We start from the raw sequence: 20,651 nt of genomic DNA on the forward strand, positions 1-20,651 counted from the left end.
GACTACAGCTTGTTGCTACACTAGTATGCTTGACATATTCCACAAACACACTTGCAGACATTTTGGGGCATGTTTATTATACGTACCAGACATCACAAATGTATACCAACACACAACATACAATAGCCCTTAGTACTGACTTGCATGATTGCTCTGGGTTAAATAACTTCTATCTTCCATTTTTAATGTTTTTTTATCAAAGTCTACTTTCCTTGTCTTGAAACTTTGTTTCTGTTCATAGTGTGCAGGTGTACTTAGTTGTGGAACAATGCAACATGAATTGAGATATTGCTGTGAATGAATTACACTTTTTCTGAATCTTCTTACAGAGTAAACTTGTCTCAGTATTTAAGTAAGAAACAAAAATATGAGAAACATGTGTACCAAATAGCACAAGAATGCATTTTGAATATTCAAAAATAGAAATTGCAGAGCAATGACATAATACACATCTCTCCACATAAACTAACAATTCCTTTATGTTCATATTTACATTTAACAGCAAAAAGAGTGAACATTATGCACTTGACATACCATATGTTCAAGTATAACTTATGATTCCATCCTTTAGATTTTACTTTAAGACATTCCATAGCAATTTTACAAGCTGCAATGCTTGGAGAACTTAAATGCATGTGACAAAAACACATTTTCATGTTTGTATTTGGGCCTGAATAGACTTGTGGCTGAAACAACCAATCAGCTAATTCAGTGAGTACACCAACATACATGATGTAGTTTGTCCATTGAAATATTCAGTGTCTAGATGTATTTACCCTTTCTTTTCAAGCCCTACAACAGGTTTGAGTTACAGACTAATACTACATTCAATTAAAAATGTACCTAAAAGACATAAACTACTAAAAATATGATTACTGAGACAAATATTTTTGACCATATATTTTCCTCTCTCGCCTGGGAGCTGGGGCTATGGCAGTATTCTTTTACAGGACTAGTGGAGTTCACGTAGATGCCGATAGATGTCTCCCATGTCGGGCAGAACTCCATGGCTCTCTTCATACACAGGAGCAGCTCCTGGTGAATACTGTTGGAATAGAAATAGTAGATATCAAGCGCTATCAGTACTTGATAGTGTAAGAAAGTGCTGTTTCCATAATCAAGTCTGTCCATATATTCAACGAGAACCAATACAAATTATCAATGCCTTTATCTGACCCGATCGACCAAGATTCTATAAAGCAAGTGTTTCACATGTACCTGCATAGCCTTGCGGGTGACCTGTGTTCCTCCTGTTCTATTCTGTACAGAACCTCCAGGGTGTGGTTAAATCTCCGCTGGCACCGCGTCACGTCCATCGCTATGGCGGTGGTGTTACATGTGGACTCAGACGTCTTGTTTTCTGGAGGAATATTATGAAAACTTACTTTAGATTTACACTTGGATCGCCTTATAAATGTAAGAAAACCCTCACAGTCAATTGAGTCACCTAAGTGGGTATGTGCTATGTCCTGCTGTGTATTGAATAAGTCACAATCGTGACTTAAGTGTCCCTCTTCAAGTTTTAATGGAAAAATTTAGGACTATTTTTAACAGGAGGGGGCACTGTCACTGGCCAGAACATGAGTTTTAATCGTCCCATCACCGTAAATGTCAGACTATGATGACCATCATCCAGGAAAGCCGACATACCTCTAGTCCGCACATGAACCATCGCCTCAGCCTTGGCAGAACCAAAGATGTTCTCAGCCTCACACTTGTACTTCCCGGCATCCTCTATCATAGCATTGGGAACCAGGAGCACGTCATCCCGGATGTTAACACCGGAAGGCAGAGACCCGCCCTCCCTCTCCCACCGGATGTAGGGTCGGGGAGAGATTTTCACCAGCAGTTTGCACTCCAGCGCCAGATCCTCAAACTCTACCGGGTTCTGTTCGGGGTGGGGCACCACATCGATGTCCTTCGCAAGGGGCGAAGCTAGAAACAAAATTTTATCTTAATTCATTATAGTCCATCGTAATTTAATTATAAATACTTGAAGAAAACGTCTCCTTAAAACATGCTCATACGATTACATTGAGTAGGAACATATACATTAAAGATACAAGATGGATAGTCATAAATGGAATACAATAAGAAGGAAACAAAGAGAGAGTTCAGTTCAGTCATCCGTCAGGTGACACTAATAGTTCCTCCAGACATGAATAAAAATTTGTTAATATCGTGCACTCAGGAAATGTTACTACTTTTTTCTAACTAAATCAATTTTCTTTTCATGACAATTTTCTTTTTGTGTCTAACTTACTTATGGTGACTGAAGTTGACATCATGGCCTGTGTGAGCGGGTGAGGGGCCTGGCAGGAGTACATGTCACCACGAGTCAACTTGTCCACCTGGAACAACACAAAACGTATCGTATCGTCATGTCAATAAGTCTATCTAACACAATGTAATGATATGCACGCCCGTTGGTATCTGAATGTTGAGATAGAACGTTAACCCTACAAGTTACATCGTTGATCTTATCTCTATTTACTACCCAGTGTGCCGATACTGACACATGCTTACCTTTTATCACATATGCACATATTCAGGTCAGTTTAATGCTTTTACTACTATATTACATACTATCAACCAGTATCCTTAGTTGCGTGGACGCTCTTAACGTTTTTGTTGTTTGGTTGCTATTCTAATAAGAGCGTCAAACTTCTAAGTACATTCCTCACCTTCAGGAATGAGTGAAACCCCACTAGGCCCCTGACCCGTTCCATGAAGCCGTCCACTCGGACGTTGACCTGCCCACCTAAGACAGGGCTGCCGTTCTTGAACCAGGCCAGCTGGCGCCTGGGGTGACCGAACGCCGTGGAGCAGGCCAGCAGCAGGTCCTGCGTCTCGTTATTGTACTGTTCTGATATGACGATGTCATCCGTGTAGCCTGGGAGATAACGGTGTATCTCAAAGTTAGAGTAAACATGATTTAAGCCTATTGAAAACATGCCATGAACTGCCAAATTGCAACGAGTTGTGTCGTATTTTGAATTTTGTAACGTTTTCCTGCTGTCCAGCTACGTTAGACAGTCAATCGTACTTCATAACCAGTAAAATTTACAATACTATATGGTCACAATTTAGGCTTGTCAGCCCTAATTACACGCAGTCTAGATCTGAAGTGGGTACTGTCCTTGGTGCTGAAATCCAGTTCCAATGGCTGTGATTGATTGTAGACGTTACACTGTAACCTGATAGGCAACTAAGCGGTGTTTACTAGTGACTACTAGACTAAATATGCTAGCTTTTATAGGTAGAATAATTTTCCAGGGTGCCAGAGGAGTTTGCCGACCGCGCAGCCGGAGGTGAAACATGAACCTTAGTGTGGACCGATTCCCCTTCCCAATTTCCCGATTTATCTTGCCGAATTCTACGATCCCCGTGCCCCCGTAGGAAGGCCTGGTGAAGGCTAGGTGTCTACCCTGTCATGTGTTGGATAGTACTGTCCGTACCGTGTAACCTGATAGCCAGTTGGATTATCCTCACGCTGTAATTTGATAGTTAGTTTTGTCCTTACCCTGTAACCTGACAGCCAGTTGGACGGCACTGTCCAGAGTGACCCGCCTGTCCTCCGTTCCCGACTCCACCCGACACACGTACGTCCCACTGTCGGACAGCCGCGCGTCTTGGAGCTGTAGGGATCCTGGAAACATCAATCGTGAATAAGATCTTGGGATACTTTGTTTTACACACGCTTTATCAGCCTTATTTTTCTTGGATGGAGTTAAGGTCTTTGCTGTGCTAGCTCTATCTATTGATTTTGCTCTATCTAGCAAATGCGAATGTTTGACGCATAATTTGCATGGCATTTGTTGCCTTTGTATTCATTTCTGTTAGACTATTTGCTGCAAACTTTGCATAGAGGGGCTAGATTAATTCCTGGAGATTGACCACTGGAATGTTACAAACTACAGGTATACATAACAAGTTATAATGTTTATGCAAATGTCCGTACCTTCCCCCGAGTGCCTCCCCGTCACACCTACAGCGCTGATCCGATCACAGTCGCCCGCCTCCCCTGCCAGACACGTGGCCGTGCTGTAGCTGTAGTCTAACACGGGCACGAGCTCTCCGCTGGTCTGGTTCAGCTGGAACCACCGCGTTTCCGTCTCGTACGGGAAGACGCTCCAGTGTCTACAGGGGAGGGTGACGGTCTCCCCGAGCAGCCCGTACACGGGGGACGCGGTCTGTACCTGCAAGGGCTCTCCTGTGGACGTAAAACGGCACAATGGTAGCAGCAAGTTGGAAAAGGCAAAGCTTACACTTTGAATGCTATACTACTACTGTCCGTCACTGCTATACTTTAATATAAAATCAATATAATTTAGTTTCGCAGAGCTGTAAGAAAAAAAAAACTTCTGTGTTACAATATTCACCGATATGGCTTTTATTAATGTAGTGTATATTTTCTTCCGCGAAACTGTGACATGGATATAAACTTTAACATGTTCCCTTTTAATTGCTTTCTAATCAACTGAGATTGTAACGTTATTAGTACCAACACTCGTAAAGCTTGTACTTGTAAAAAAAACTTACTGTTTTGTGGTGAGACATGTTGTAATTTATTGCAAGCAAATGACCTCTATTTTCACATGTATGAATTGGGTCAGCAATTTCAATAGCTGTATGTAGTTCCATTTAAAGTTAAAGGCCAGCTGTTGAACTGGTCTTACCTGGTTTGAAGACCCTAACGTGCCTGGTGGCCTCTCCCCTGCCAAACACGTTCCCGGCGTGGCAGGAGTACTCCCCGCTGTCCTCCATGGAGATGTTCTTCAGCACCAGCCTCCCGCTGCCGGAGATCGGCACCACTACCGGCATGGTTCGGGCTCTTCTCGGCAGTGGCTGGCCTGGGAACAAAACGCAGCGAGGGATTTTAGGTCCCATCGACTTTTACTCAAATGATACTAAGGGCGGTCCAAACATCCATGGTCTAGGAACCTCTGGCCCAATAATGTCACGTGTTTTAAGTAATTGGGTTAACCCTCTTGAGGAAGATCGAAATTAAGTATAGTTTTCTTTGGCCGAGTCAAAGGTGTAAGTTTAAGCTGGAATCTATGACAAAAACCTTACCGTCACGTTTCCACGTGATGGTTGCCGTAGGAACGATGTGATAGCCAACGCCCTGTCTGGTTTCTGCCGTGCCACAGCGCAGGCGCAGGTCGGTTCCCTCGTAGAAGGCCTCGTTGCGCCAGTTGCCGTCGCGGTCGATCAGGAAGACTTTTGTCGGCGCCTCTGTAAGATACACACGGTTAGGATAGGAAGACCTGGAAAATAACTGCTCTTCAATGTGCAAGAAGACAGCATTAGATTTCTGAAGATCTACGCTGCTCTGATTATTTCGTTCATTAGGGATGAGAAACGATATGAAGTTTGACGTGATATTTTTGTGTTAAATGGTATTGAGTGCTATTTTGCTGCCTGACTGTTGTGAAGGAGTGCAGAAACGTTCTTCCTCGACTCACTTTTTACAACTCGAGACCACCCGTCCCATATAAGATCTGGTAAGTTTGACCTTGATGGACATGCGGGTTTTGTATGACCTTGACCTACTGGGGGTTACGATGAGCCCATCCTGCTGCTTTCCCTTCCTCAGCACACAGCTAAAGTAGTCCGTGACGTCAGGATCCACCCAGGTGGGCAGCGGCACTGAGATGACGGCGCTGATATCCTTCCGCCCGTTCTTGTGCACGAACACCGTGTAGTCACTGGCGTCTATCCTGGAGGAGGGACCAGATGGTACAATTGACCTAGAGCCACTGATTTTCATCGTGTTTTCTCGGATCCTTATGCATATATGGGAATGAATTATATATTTAAGTCAGAGATTATACTACTATGCCAAAATAACCTGTGAAGGGAAGCGGGTTTGTCCCAAACTTTTAACAGGATTACTCATTCCACTCTTAGCTCAGAGACGGAAGTATCTGTAGACTAGCTCGCGGCGTCTGTAGCAGTAACTAGTGATGATAGTGAAGATAGACTCAATTTGCAACTATGGTACCGTTGTAAAATGAACCTCAGAGGGAACGTCGGCTCTATAGGTGTTGGACAGTGACCGGTAATTTCGATTATTAGTTTTGAATGCAAGGGGCTTTTATTAAGAATGTGAAAGCATTTCTGTCCTCACTTTGGTCCGTCCGACAGCTGACTGTTCCTGTGCCAGCTGAGGCGGGCCTCCCCGCGCACGCGCGCTACGGTGCAGTTCAGCGTCAGGATGTGCATGATGGGATCGTAGTAATCCCGGATCGTCTGCCTCGGTTTCAGCCCACCTGCCAATATCAGAACAAAACAGTAAATAAGCAAGTAAACAGCACAGAGTTACAAACTAATTATCTTTATCCTTTCCTGTTAACGATTCCTCCTTCCGAGTCTTTTCGCAGTCAACATTGCGTTAGACCTTTCCATCATATTGATTTCAACAGCAGACATTTTTCTCCGGACCTTCATCCGTAACAAAACCTAATGTAGCAAATGATTGCTTCCCCACTCCCGCCACATGGCGACATGTGTAGTAGATAATTACAACACCATCAGGAGTGATGCTGCTAACGAGGCTGTCAATGTGACCAGCTTGTAGAGCGGTCTGCACACAACATAACATCACCAGAACAACTAAACATCTGGACTGGAGAAACAGATGTTTTCGCATTCACGGTATGTAAATCTATAGTTGACATGCACCGATGAAGTGATGAGATGTGTCAGTTCTTTTTTGATGGACGTTAGAGTCTTTTAACATTAAATATATTGATGGAAATTTATGTTTAACTCTAAATGTCGCCACATACATAACAACACGATTCAAGAAAAGCGATCATTAGACAATGGTCTTAGCCTAGATTTACGTTTGAACTGTGTTTCCTTCTGTCTAAATGCTTGGTTGTCTTGTGAAATATTTCATTTTCCGTGCTGTGTAAGTCGCGGGGAGAAACTTGTATTTAACTTAAACCCGGCCTTCTCTTTGTTTGGTCCTTTTTGTATAGAGATGAAGGCTTGACATTTTGCAAGAAGAGAAATACTTGGCTTAACATAGCAATCGCTCCCATAGACTCTAGATTTAACTAATATCATTGTTGTGACATTGTTGCCATATATTGTACCGTGTACTTCAGGTACGGTGTTAAATTGTTCCATCGGGGTTTTGTGGAGGGAAAACATTAGAATCCCGCACATGTTCGTGGTAATGTTGATTAGCTAGCTATGGAGACATAAACATTCTCACCAATGAAAACGTGGGTCAGCTACAAACAATGTCGTCTCCTTCAACATTATCATGTAGTAACATTTAGACCACAGGAATTAAGTCCTTTAAGTATATGAATGAGTAAAAGTCGCCCATACATATAACAGACCGTCTCCATGTCCATGAGCCATTACCCTGTGTATAATAGACAAGTTCTTAGTAGCAACACGGGAGCCATAACGACAATGGGTGGATAATGTAAGACATCGAACGAGCAGACTTAACACCATTCGTTGCTTGAGTTCAAAAAGTCTAGATTCTACTTTGTCTTGTTATATTTCAGCCATACATAGTATGGTGAAATATATTGTATTCGTAATGTTTCTTTCTTCTTTCTTTCTTTCTTTCTCCTGTCAAATTTTCAAAGTGATTCATCTCCGTCGTTCGTAAACCGAATGACCTGAAATTTGGCACAATGGTAGAGTGGGCTAATACCCTCGGGTGTTTTTTCCAATTTTTTCATATCTGTCTCTTAAGAGGTTTTATTAAGGTTTTTTGGTCAATTTTAGACCAAAACTGTATATTTTGGCCCCTGTACCCTGGTATTACAACCAAATGAGCTGAAATTCGACACAGATGTGCCTTGATAATGCCCCCATATAAATTCAATAACACTTTTGGTGTACAGTACAACAAAATGCTTATTTTTGCGATTTTTTGGCCAATTTTTGACCAAAAAAGGACACTTTTGGCTCCTGTACCTTGGTATTACAACCGAATGAGCTGAAATTCGACACAGATGTGCCTTGATAATCCCCCCATATAAATTCAATAACACTTTTGGTGTACAGTGCAACAAAATGCTTATTTTTTCGATTTTTTGTTCATTTTTTGACCAAAAAAGGAAACTTTTGGCTCCTGTACCCTGGTATTACAACCGAATGAGCTGAAATTTGACACAGATGTGCCTTGATAATCCCCCCATATAAATTCAATAACACTTTTGGTGTACAGTACAACAAAATGCTATTTTTTGGTCATTTTTTGACCAAAAAGGACACTTTTGACTCCTGTACCTTGGTATTACAACCGAATGAGCTGAAATTTGACACAGATGTGCCTTGATAATCCTCCCATATAAATTCAATAACACTTTTGGTGTACAGTGCAACAAAATGCTTTTTTTTTCGATTTTTTGTTCATTTTTTGACCAAAAAAGGACACTTTTGGCTCCTGTACCCTGGTTTTAAAACCAAATGATCTGAAATTTAGTATAGGAGTGCCATACACATGCGCACATGGATGCATCAACACTTTAGGCATACAGTACAACAAAATGCTTTTTTTTGCGACTATTTAGCCATTTTATTACCAAAAACGTACACCTTTGGCTCCTGTACCCTGGTTTTAAAACCAAATTACCTAAATTTGGGTAAAAGGGTGCACTAGATACTTATTCAAATGACGGATGTATAATTTTTGGCATAAACCTCTTCAAAATGATATATTTGGGGATTTTTTGTCATTCTCCAATTTACTTGACTTGTTTTGGCCATTCTCGGCGTTCAGTGTGTTCCATATATGGCAAACAAAGCAATAACCCCCGCCCTGGGCGACAGGTGGCAGGTGTCGGTCTGCTAATTAATTGAATTGCGCCGCCAGCCAATCAGCGAAGAGGAAGGAACAATTGGTATTAAAACAACTAATGACAACACTTGCCAAACAAAGCGCGAATTTCCAAAACTGAAGCTGATTGGCTAACATTGTCACGTGTGTATGTAGACGCAACCATGCATATTTGGGAGGATTTTGAAATTTATGTTACTCAATAAAAGGTACTGCAAAGAATATGGGAAGATAATATGTGCATTATTTATATGTTAGCAATACTTTGCATGATGAAATATATTGTGTTCGTAATGTATCTTCTTTCTCCTGTCAAATTTTCAAAGTGATGTGTCACCCTGTGCCCGGTTTAAAATTGTAGTTTGCGAGGATTTGGAGTTCAGACAGGGTCATTTGAGCGGGAGCGGACGGTACGCATGCATTGAACGTTAGAATACAAGTCTTTGTTATTGAATTTACCAACACTCCGCATGACAATTGAATATGAATCATCAGAAAATGTTATTTGGCGGAAAACGCGGGGAAATTGGCCAGTTTGCGTTTAGTTTTGATACGTAAGTTTGACAGTGGCGAGAATAACTTACTGTTAAAATGTTCCATTTTTGCGCAGGGGTGACTTAGAACAGTCCAATGTTGCGTGGGAATGGGTATGGCTGAAATATGCTGTATTTGCACCCAAGCAAATGTCGGCCTTTCTAGTTTGCGAATGTTTTTGTAAAAGTTTACCATCATGTTGACAAGCAATAAAAGATCGCAAGTTTATGGGTTGACTTCGATATTTGTCATCCCTGCGGTCTGTACGTGATGTGTTGTGGCTCTATATAAATTTAGTTATTTCTGTGATAGCCATATTTCATTCATGCTTTTAACTACGTTTATTGTGATAGATATTAGGATGAGTCAGGTATACGATTTTGCCCAACACATGTAAATGTAAGTTGACAAGAATGTTTGTTATATAAGCTTGGAAGAGGTGGATGACATGTACTATATTATACATGCTGCATAGCAACAATATTAAACATACGACATCTACCCGATGTGAATATTCTAGCGGCCAGGGGTTGGAGGGTGTGAACATTGCCTTGAAAAATAGATATCGAACAGTCACTTATGGCAACAAAAATGATACACCGCCACCCACGACGAAGGTGCAGACCTTGACCAGTATGACCTCCGCCTTTCCGCAGCAATGGAAAGAAGCTGTAGTCACGGCAGTGCCTAAGAAACAACGACCACAGTTCCCATCGGAATACCGACAAATTTCGTTAGTCAGCTGCGTCGGGAAAGTGTATGAAGGGCTGCTCCGTGATGCTTTGCTACAGGACACTACCAGTAGCCTCGCACAGTCTCAACATGGCTTCCTGTCAAGAAGATCTACGGTTACTGCGTTGATACACATCCTCCAAACGTGGCACGAAGCGTTAAACAGTAACCCGAAGTTGGACGTTCATGCTGTGTTCGTTGATTTTTCCCGTGCATTTGATACCATTAGTCATAGTCAACTGCTCATGTGCCTAGCTGACATGGGTATCAGGCGGTCCTTATGGATGAGCATCAGCAGCTATCTGGAAGGACGTACACAGAAGGTAAAGTGGGGTCCCTGTGTATCTAAGTCCCACGACGTCCTCGCGGGTGTTCCACAGGGTGGTATTCTATCACCAACACTTTTCGTCATCTGTATAAATACCTTGGATGCAAGGTTGCCAAGGCCCATTGTTCCTGTCAAATATGCGGACGATCTGACAACCTCTGAAATGCTAATGGCGTCACTTCCTGGTCAAACGCAGAAGGCACTTGACTCCATTGTTGAATGGGGGGAGGACTACTCTCTCAAGGTAAACGGGAAAAAGACAATGGACATGGTTATCAGCGCAAGGAAGGAGGTAAACATTCCTGTCCCTCCTCATCCGACAATATCCGGACATGTGATTCAGAGGACTACGTCTTTCAAACTACTTGGAGTACACATCACTGCCAACCTTACCTGGGATGAACACGTTCATTTCATGTTGACGAAGTCCCGTCCACGTGTGTATTACCTTGCAGCAGCAAAGAAGGCTGGTCTCCCTACTGATGTCTTGCTCCAGATTTACCTAACATTCCTACGCCCCTTACTGGAGTATGCCAGTCCGGTGTGGGGAGGACTGCCGAAACACCTGTCAGACAAGCTAGAAGCCATGCAGAGGCGCTGTCTTAGAATCATTGGTATCCCATCTGACTCTCTGCCCTCACTATCAGACAGACGGGACGCAGCGACGCTGAAGACTCTACAAGACATACTGCGGGACAGTAGCTCTCCGCTGAGGGAGTTCTTTACTTCACCTCAGGACATTTCGTACAGTCTTCGTCGGGAAGCCCGATACAGGGCATCTAGAAGTAAAACGAAGCGACATGAGATGTCATTTGCACCCCGCTCTGTACGATTGCTGTACGAAAGTGCTAGATGATCGGCAAAGAATGTTGATTCTGTCATGTATATTTTCTCAATCCGATTGCTGTCTAATTTTAAATGTTGTAAATGTATTAATGTTTTAAAGTTGATTCTGTGACTGATGACGTATTTCATGTGTATATACATGCCAAGTCATCCAGGAATAAAGCTGAATCTGAATCTGAATCTGAAAACATAAATAGAATGTTGGAAAACGCTATATATAACTCGTTATATAAAGACACGTACGGCAATAACAGAATAGCAAGCCACATTGTATTATTACAAAGGACGCCCTACCCATACTGGTACACTCACTGATACATACTGAAATAAAAGAGCGATATGTCTATGCCATAATTGCCATACTCATCTACAAAGTGATTATGCAACATACATCATACTAGCATACCCTGGCTGGTGACATTGACCCTTTAACTCACAAGCGACAGAATAATCAGCATGTTAATTGCGGTCGCTTCAAAAGGAAGAGAGGAAGAGAAGAGAGCAATGTATTTCCATGTGTCTTTAATTTGCTACCAGAGGCACTTGACATTTCTTTAGCTTTGTACAATTCAGCTCCGGGGCTAATGGAACTTTTGTGCAGCATAATCTCTAACTGTCTCTCTATGACATATATAACGTTAAGGCTCTCTCCACAAGGAAAATCCCATTTCATTTTGGTACCGTGACGCCCATCAACTGTACGAAATGCCCGGATTCCTGATAACCTCTTAAAGGCTCGTTTGGGTCCCTAAGCTCCCCTTTGTTGTAAATCGTATATGCCAAATCACCTGCGTAAAACACATCATCAAGATTATTCAAGCTTTGTATCAAGGCTTTGTCGTAAAGTAGAACAGATATATTCACACGACATCCAGAGCTAGACGGTATCTCAGCGTCGGGTGATCATTTTATCAGAATCAAAGCAAGTCTATTTGCGCCCCTACAAATAGCTCTATAATCTGCCGTATGCATCTCCATGGGTTTGATGAGGATTAAGGTAGTTTACACAGGAAGGGTGCCCAGAGGAATACAGCGGGAAGCCTTGTTTAGCTATCAGCATATTTCATCCTCTTGTCGATTGGTGACGAGCCGCAGGCGTTGGGAGTCGAGATTAAGAATAATTGCAATCCAAATGATGCAGACGAAGATAAGTTTAGATGTTACAGAACATCCGTTTGGTAAACGATAACCATTTCAGAAAAGATATAGAGTCACCTATGAAGAAATCCTTCAGTTACGAATGTATGTTGCTTTCCGACAGGATCATCGTTGCAGATGGGTAACCGTTTGTCAATATCTATGAAGTAACAAACTAGTGTCTATTAATGGATTCCCTGTAACGTTTTCCTCCTTCTTATTGATTTTGCCGGGTTAGCGCCCCAAATATCATGACCCTACCCGACAGTCTGAGCGTTCTCAGCAAACAGACAGGCACCACAGGTCCCCACCCTTCAGTCAAAGTATTTAATGTTTTTTTATGGCTTTGTACCGCCCCATAATTACACCTACAAAAGAACTTGATCAGAGAGACGATAAGATGAGTGAGAACAGTTTGCCTTCACAATCGGTTAGCAATGCGAAGAAACTGGACCTGCACAGATAAGAGGAAAATCGATTGTGAGCAGGACTGCTGGGGTTTAGCCGCTCCATCATCCGGGCCGCGGGAGGTAACGACACGCGGTGTGACGGTAATGAGCTGTAGGGGAGAGGGGTGGCTTACCGGGAAATCAATCTATATTGATCCTCTCATGGCTAGATAAATTGGTCAATGTAAATTGGACCTTATACATTTATACAACATTGCCAGGATAGTTTTGAAGACCAGTGTATCATAAATATTATCGATTTCATCAAATCTTTAGCAATACGGAGTTAAACGTACACCATGACAGAGAGGTATTAAAACCGCTGACAAAGGCAGTGATACTTTTATAACCCCGCAGCCATACTTTCACACGGGACGTAAAAGATGGTTTAAACTATAATTTATAGCCTATTACGACAGAAGTGCTACGCGATGCATTTATGCACTTTTGTTTGGTTTTGCCCTCGTGTAAACTCTTTTAGAATATCGTTTCATCATCAATAATTCAAGGCGGTGAACTTCAGGCTGAACGATGAAATAAGCTCTTAGACGTGATAAGAACACGCAAAAGCGTCAGTCATGGAGGAGAGGTCGCGTCAAGGTCAGTTCCGTGCACACTATCATTGTCTTGCCTGTCCTGATATTATGGGCTGTTACGCGGGGAAGGTGCTTGAGACTGCAGATGAGCTGGCAGGTAGTGGATATCGATGATCATGATACGGTTGGACAATGGTGTGTGTGAAGAACGCGTTCCTCATACTAGTTACGAGTAATACTTCAGCAACTTATTCCTGCTATTTAACCAAGCTTATAAGTCAAACATTAGCATTGAAATATGTATTGCCGTTTATATATGTCTAAGGGTATAGTGACCCCAAACAATATTCCGTTTGTGCTTAGTACCGTTATTGCCAATGATTACTGACTGTGCACGTATTTGAATTTCAATTAGATTATACTACCCTCTTTGGATCTGAAGTCTGCTCACTTGCCTAGACTTTGGCTGAACGTATATTTCTATCCTAGAAGATATATGGCTAAAAAATTCAATTGAAAAGTACGTTCAATCGAAAGCATGATATCGGAATGGCCCTTATCGGAATGTATACAGCACGTACAGTAAGAAGGAAGTATGTGATCTCGGAACGTCATTTTATTGTTCTGATGACTTTTTTTACGTATAACATGGTGGCTAACTCAGGGCCTGATAAAAATAGAAACATGCAACATTAAACGAATCATGAAGATAAAGGTTTCAATTTTACCGACACTAATGCATAATTTCTTCTTATAAACAGAAATATAAGATGAAAACTGAACAACGATTCCTTAATTTTACACTTTTCTCATTGCTAAAATCAAGAAGGATATCTCAGATCTATCGCTGAGATTTGAGTGGAATATGATTGAAATCATAAGGCTTAAATTACGGCCAATCCTGAACTTCCTCTCGCAATAGCAGAGACCTGGATTTGACCCAGACAAAGTTGGCCTAAAAATCGTGCCCGGAATCTGGACACGTCCCTTGTGGAGTATTTCTAGTTGCCGTGGAACTCAGGGGTCAGGGTGGGGATAAAAATAGCGCGGGAACATCCCCACTGTTGTGGTTACTGAGGTCCACTTTATATGCCGGAACTCGGTTTTGGTCATGTGTGACAAACCGCACTCGAAAATACACCGCCGTGGTATTTTCTCGAAAGGTCAAGCAGCAATTCCATTTGCTTGTGCCTGTTAAGTATTTTCCTGAAGCTGACAGGATTTCTACCTGCTGCGGCGCTAAACCCAAACCACTCCCCACCCCTCCCCATCAGGACTAGGGAGTCCAGCCCGACCTTTTCTATCTCCAACAGGCAGCCATGTCAAATAACACTGTCTAACCCACCCGCTGCTTGAGTCTAAACATACTTACTACATTTTCCCTTTATCTCCTTACTTGAAACAATGACTACTACGCGCTGCTGTCTACAGTGGAGCAAAAACAGAACAAACATTTCCAAATAGTCCATTGGAATAAGACCATGTAAGAATGTTTTGCATTAATAGCAAATTGGATACAATTCCATCCACTATCGGGAGAAAAGATCCGTCCCTGTACGTGCCTTGATAAATATGCACTAAGCCAATTTTATAAATGTCTGAGAATATTCATGACTATAGGGTTCGGAATGAATGCCTTACTGATGCAGTAGCCTTTAATAAGCTTATACATGTAATTGGGCCACTTGACGTGGAGAGAGGTGAGATAGGACTTGGCGACATGTTTTAGGGATGTGAACTGGGGAAACTGAAAAACCTAATGAAGAGATGGGATGTCTGTAAATGAAATGTGCCGCATCTAAATGTTGAGCGAAAGCTGTAATTCGACTGAATCTCAATTACCTTATGCACTATAGGCCAACTGAAGAAGTTGAAGTGGCACTTAAAATACTAATCGACTGTCTCCGATTCCAGACGCCATATGCATAAAGACTCATGTAGCTACTGAGTGCATCGTACAATACATATACATGTAAACTGATGGAAATTACTTTGTCCCGTATTCAAATTGTGTGTTTCTTTGTGATTAATTCAAGAACATGATACAATTCTATTATCATAAAATCTATTCATAGAAATATATAGCATCTATCCAGGTTCATTCAATTCATTGGAAGACATAATCGAATTGTTGTTCATCAATTTCCTTAGTCGGCCAGAGCTGACAAATGTGGAGGGAAGGTAAAGGGAAGTGACAGGAAAGAGGGAAAGGTTCTCGCTGAAGTGTGAAATATCGATCTCGGCATTTAAAACGATTTTTTTTTTGGTTTAGAAAGAAATCAACCGAAAGTCTGTTACCACCATAACTTCCAGATGCTGTAAACATCTTAGTTCAGAGGTCTTGTTGCTTTACAAGTAAAACATTTGTACAAACATGTTGGGTGCAGAAAAACAGGAAATAAGATTAACATTGGGGGAAAACAGAAAGGCTCACTTTGGAGGGTCTGCATGGGGGGTCCTGACAACGCTTTACGCTAAATTCGGGACGGTCGACAACGCTTTACGTTAAATTCACGAAGGCAGGCAACGTTTTACGCTAAATTCAGACAGGCTGACAACGGTTTACGCTAAATTCTGGAAGGCTGGCAACACTCGACAGAGGCGGGGTCGTGCTCCGCAAGAAAGATTGAAATTTTGACTCTCTGAAACACTATTCCCTGCATTTTGAAGGGAAATTTTCGCTGGCAAACAAAGCTAAGCTTATGAGGGTGACGCCAGCCAACTTATTTTTGCCACGTCGAGCGCCGAAGGAAAGTCCGGGAAAATTTTGAAATCCTGCCCCCCTGAAACGCCAGTTTTTTTGGCTATTATAGAAAACTAAGTGAAATTACATTTCTATCAGTAAAAAATGTGTTTGAGGTTGACACGTCACATCCCCCAGCCATGATACATATTTTTTACGAAGTCGATGACCGAAGGTGAATAGAGTGGCAAAGGAGATCCGGATAAATTTTGAAATCTTGACCCTCTATAAAACGATATTTTGTGCATTTTGATGGGCAAATTTCTATTAGCAAAACAGATCTTTGAGGTTGACACACATCCCCAACATATTTTCAGAATTTCGAGTTCCAAAGGCGCGAGGCGGCACAAGGAGGACCATGGAAATTTTGAAATCTTGACCCTCTAAAATGATATTTCCTGCATTCTGATGGGCAAATTTTGCTGGCAGACTAAGCTAACTTCAATGACATTTCTATTTGCAAAAATAAGAAGATTTTTGAGGGTATATACCATATTTTTACCATGTCGATGACCGAAGGTGAAAGGAGTCGCAAGTGAGGTCCGGCGAAATTTTGAAATCTTGATCCTCTGAAACGCAATTTCCTGTGTTTTGAAGGACTAAATTTCCTGGTAGACTACGTTTCGACTTACGAAATTTGGGACGCCAGCTACGATTTACGGGTAATTTTTAGGCTTAATTACGCTTTACGTGAAATTTTTAGGCTAGATTACGCCTTACGTGAAATACACTCGCTACGCTTTACGGTAAATTTTCCATCCTCACTACGAATTACGTGAAATAAAATAGCTTACCCTACGAATTACGGGAATTAAAAAGGCCTGCCTACGCCTTACGGAAAAGAGCATGCAGTGACCCTCACTTTGTAGTGCGGAAGGCTGTTCTACACATTGATGTACTCGGAATTTGCAAGTTGAGGTGAAGTCAGATTGTGGAATCTCTACAAAGAGTTTGTTGACAAGACGTCGCGAAGTAAAATACGCAGATTCATGTAATTGTAAGCATGCGGAAAGGAAGGAAAATGAAGAACAACTTCGGGGAAAATCCTACTTCAATCACAAGCAGAAAATAAACAATAACGTCTTTGACTCAATCCATATCATACCATGAATTAATACTTTGCACGCAAATTTGCTTAATTCTTGAATTACGTTTTTTAACGCCAAAGAATCGGGGCAACAAGATGCTGAAAGAATGCAACAGAACTGCAGTTTACCCAGCCCCATCCTTTGTGATACCACGAGGGCAGAGGCACATCTCTGTGACCCCGCGGCGACCGAAAATATTTACAGGGCGCTCAAAATTTCATAGATTAAAATCATTTTTTTTTACTCTATATGGGTTTTGTTGTCTTTTTAGACATAGTTTAACAGTTTGCATGATCTTTCAACTACGAACTTGAGTCAAGGGCTACAGTCACATCCAATTTAAGATCATTTAAGTAGCAGCGAGATCTCAGTGAGATCGCCGTGTAGTGAAATGGGGGCCTTACGTTACATATGCATTATGCATTATGCACAGCCATGTAGACTTGACCGTGCCTGTGTCAATATAGCTGTAAGCTTGTAAGACTCTAATTCAGAATCACGACTCGTCCGGCGGAACCGGGTGTCAACAAGGCCGTTAGTCAAACCTTATCTCCACGTCATCACGACGTGATTTGGAGCGGTAATTTGTCACAGGCCGACTCTTCAGCCCTCATGGGGAGGGGCGCACAGAGCTACATGGTGTCTGGTCTGCAAGGAATCCTGTCCTTATCTGATTATTTCACTGATTGTCCTTGACACAGAAAATACTGAAAAGATAAAGACGGGTGTGTGGTCAGGCTCGTGTGGTGCGCGAATGGGGTACAATTATCGTTTACAATTAGTCATAATTGTTCATAATTGATTGACCATCCTAAAACCACACTAGCTGAAAGAAACAAAATCAACACGTCACAACTTATATTATGTACTTATAGCCCGCCAGCGTGTTTGTCTCAATATATTTACACAGAAAAAGAGGCCCTAGGTGGATTGATGTTCGTGAATATGTTTTCGTACTGGTTGTTTGCACCATTGTTACATTTTTTGTACTCCCTTGCACGAGACATTAATATCAATATTTCACCCAGTTCTATTGGCAGTTTTCAATAATGTTAACCATCTTAAACCCACCGTGTTAAAAGCTCATACCGTTTTCCAATGCAATGGTATAGCCCACAGGTGCAAGGAGTCAGACAGGTCGTCCATCCATCGGTTGTCAAGTACAATACACCAAAGTGGTGTCATCAAAGTGCTAACTCAGCATAACATCTTTATTGTGACGTATGGGACATAGTTAACGCTGCCTCTGTGGATAATTTATACATATTAATTCTCGACGGGGACGCCTCAATTACGAATTTCTGAGGGGTACGATTCAGGTAATCCACTTTTTTAACCAGCCAGCCAGCCCAATTAATTTTGCACTATTGAAGACGAGCTTACCTTGATCCGACAAGGAAGACAAATTTGAGCGACCGGGTTAACGGTTCACAAAAACACACGAATAATGATTTATCTAAACAAACAAACAAACAAAACAAAACAAAAAACAGCCAAAACAAGTTTTCTTTTCTCTATATCTCATCAGAAAAAAAGTCCAATGGAAAATAAAACCCAGCTTCCATTTTCCTTGATCCTCCATGATTATTAATGTTTCATCCCGCTGTAAATACCAAAGAGGCCCAGCTGGGTGGGGTGGTGCTGGTACACGGACCTGCTGCCTTTAGGTGACATTCAGGTGTAAGATGTGTTACGAACATTGACGGTCGTGATCAGTGGAAAGGACATACATGATATATAATCATTGCCATTTTGCAGTCGACGTTACAAATACCCCCCTGATTTGTACTGATTATAAGAAAAGCATACCAAGGTTGAAAGGATTAATGTAGACACAAACAAGGTGAGGTTCACTCACTTAAAAGAAAAGAGGCGGATTCAATACTGGGCAACGTATCCTGACTGAAGGAGAAAATCTTTGTGAAAGGTGCCGCTGTTTTACTGGGAGGCTGACAGGTCCTTTCTGTCAGGGCGGCCCGGTTTGTATTCACACAACACCCGCTTTCTTCTCACTCAATAGCGAACTTGTACCCCAATTACAGGGCTGGGAAACAGGGCAAGTCGTTACCTCAGGAATGGCTGGTGGAGAGTAGACACTTTTCTATTAAGTATAGAAGGGAGCAGATTTATGAAGGTAGTCAGTCAATCAGACACGCATGACTGCAAGGTTGCGAAGAGAAGTTCCCTGACCCAGTAGTACGATAACGAAAATAAACACAATCCCACAGTTCTGATAAAACTAACCTGCGCAGGAGCGCCGACAATTTGAACTTAGGCATAAACAAGCCCATCTTCAGGTATTACCGTACGAACCTAGGTACATTCATGTTTGAGGAGTAATAACTAAGACATGGACACGCCCATACCATAGTTCACTGATATAACTAAGACATAGGCACGCCCCCAATTCCGATATGCGCTTCATGAAGACATGCGTATGCCTGTCGTTAAGGCGTAATTAAGACATCAGCGCGCGTCCAGTTCACTGTTATCTGTAGTCACATCTATCCACTATCATCTCATAATAGGGGGATTATGAGGACCGCAAACAACAAGTGTACGGCTTACAACTCCAGTTGTGAGACCTTTCGGCGACTGGTCATGATTCCATGGTCATGTTCTGACTCTGATCGCCATGTTTCACGCAGTTAAGATCATGTCAGTATTGAATATGTTTTACATTTGTCTGCAAAGGAAATCGGGACATTACAAGCACAGCCCCTGTATACCGTGTCATCCTTCCATCCATATCATCATACAGTGAGCTAAGTCAGGGCTCCCATAGCATGCCCGTAAACAGAGCGGCCGTCTCCCTTCTCAAACCGGGCAGCCTGCCCCGCACGCGTCCCCACCCACGTCCCCGGCACGTACCTGCAATCAGCACACACGCCAGCACCACCAGGACTCGAACCCACGACCTCGGCTCCATTATCCCTCTTACGGACAACAGCTGCTGGAGATTCGAACCCCGGAGTCCAAGTCGTTCGCCACTGATTTTCGTGTTAAGTTGGCGTGTTCGGTGTGTGCGCGTCTGTGGTCTGCTTGGGGATGCACTGGCGACCCGCAACATGTGACGTTACACGGCGAAATTAAATCAGTTCGTACCTCGGCATCAGCCAAGTCTGTTTGTAGAAGCGTCCTATAGCAATAATTGTTGCACTTGAGCTATAAGCAAAATAACTCACTGATTGACGGAATAAAAACGAACCAATACGAGGGTAACTAAGAAATGCGTTAAGTGTGCAACTGTTGTGTTACATCATATGTCATACATGTACCGATATAGTGTCGGATATATACAGATATAGCCTCCCACCCACGACATTCCCAAAGGGTGGATTGGTCTGTTTTATGTTCGGTTCCTACATCAGATGTGGACCAGTGCATACCAACCAGTGCACAAATCTGCAATTTTGTACTATAGCATACGAAGGAAGACAGCC

General features: G+C 42.3%; 1 protein-coding gene across 1 annotated transcript; it reads right to left on the reverse strand.

Annotated features, from left to right (window-relative positions):
- Nucleotides 1-56: 56 nt before the first annotated feature.
- Nucleotides 57-20,384, reverse strand: LOC118404385 (hemicentin-2-like). Its single transcript, XM_035803458.1, has 12 exons — nt 20,080-20,384; nt 6,134-6,275; nt 5,557-5,723; nt 5,077-5,238; nt 4,680-4,853; nt 3,962-4,213; nt 3,524-3,649; nt 2,685-2,893; nt 2,264-2,351; nt 1,651-1,935; nt 1,219-1,360; nt 57-1,045 (listed from the first exon to the last, which is right to left on the reverse strand). Exons 1-12 carry the CDS (start codon nt 20,276-20,278, stop codon nt 844-846), a joined length of 2,148 nt encoding a protein of 715 aa, XP_035659351.1. The 5' UTR covers nt 20,279-20,384; the 3' UTR covers nt 57-843.
- Nucleotides 20,385-20,651: the final 267 nt, after the last annotated feature.

This window comes from Branchiostoma floridae, chromosome 2, assembly GCF_000003815.2.
Source record: "Branchiostoma floridae strain S238N-H82 chromosome 2, Bfl_VNyyK, whole genome shotgun sequence".
In the NCBI taxonomy this organism is placed as follows: Eukaryota; Metazoa; Chordata; class Leptocardii; order Amphioxiformes; family Branchiostomatidae; genus Branchiostoma; species Branchiostoma floridae.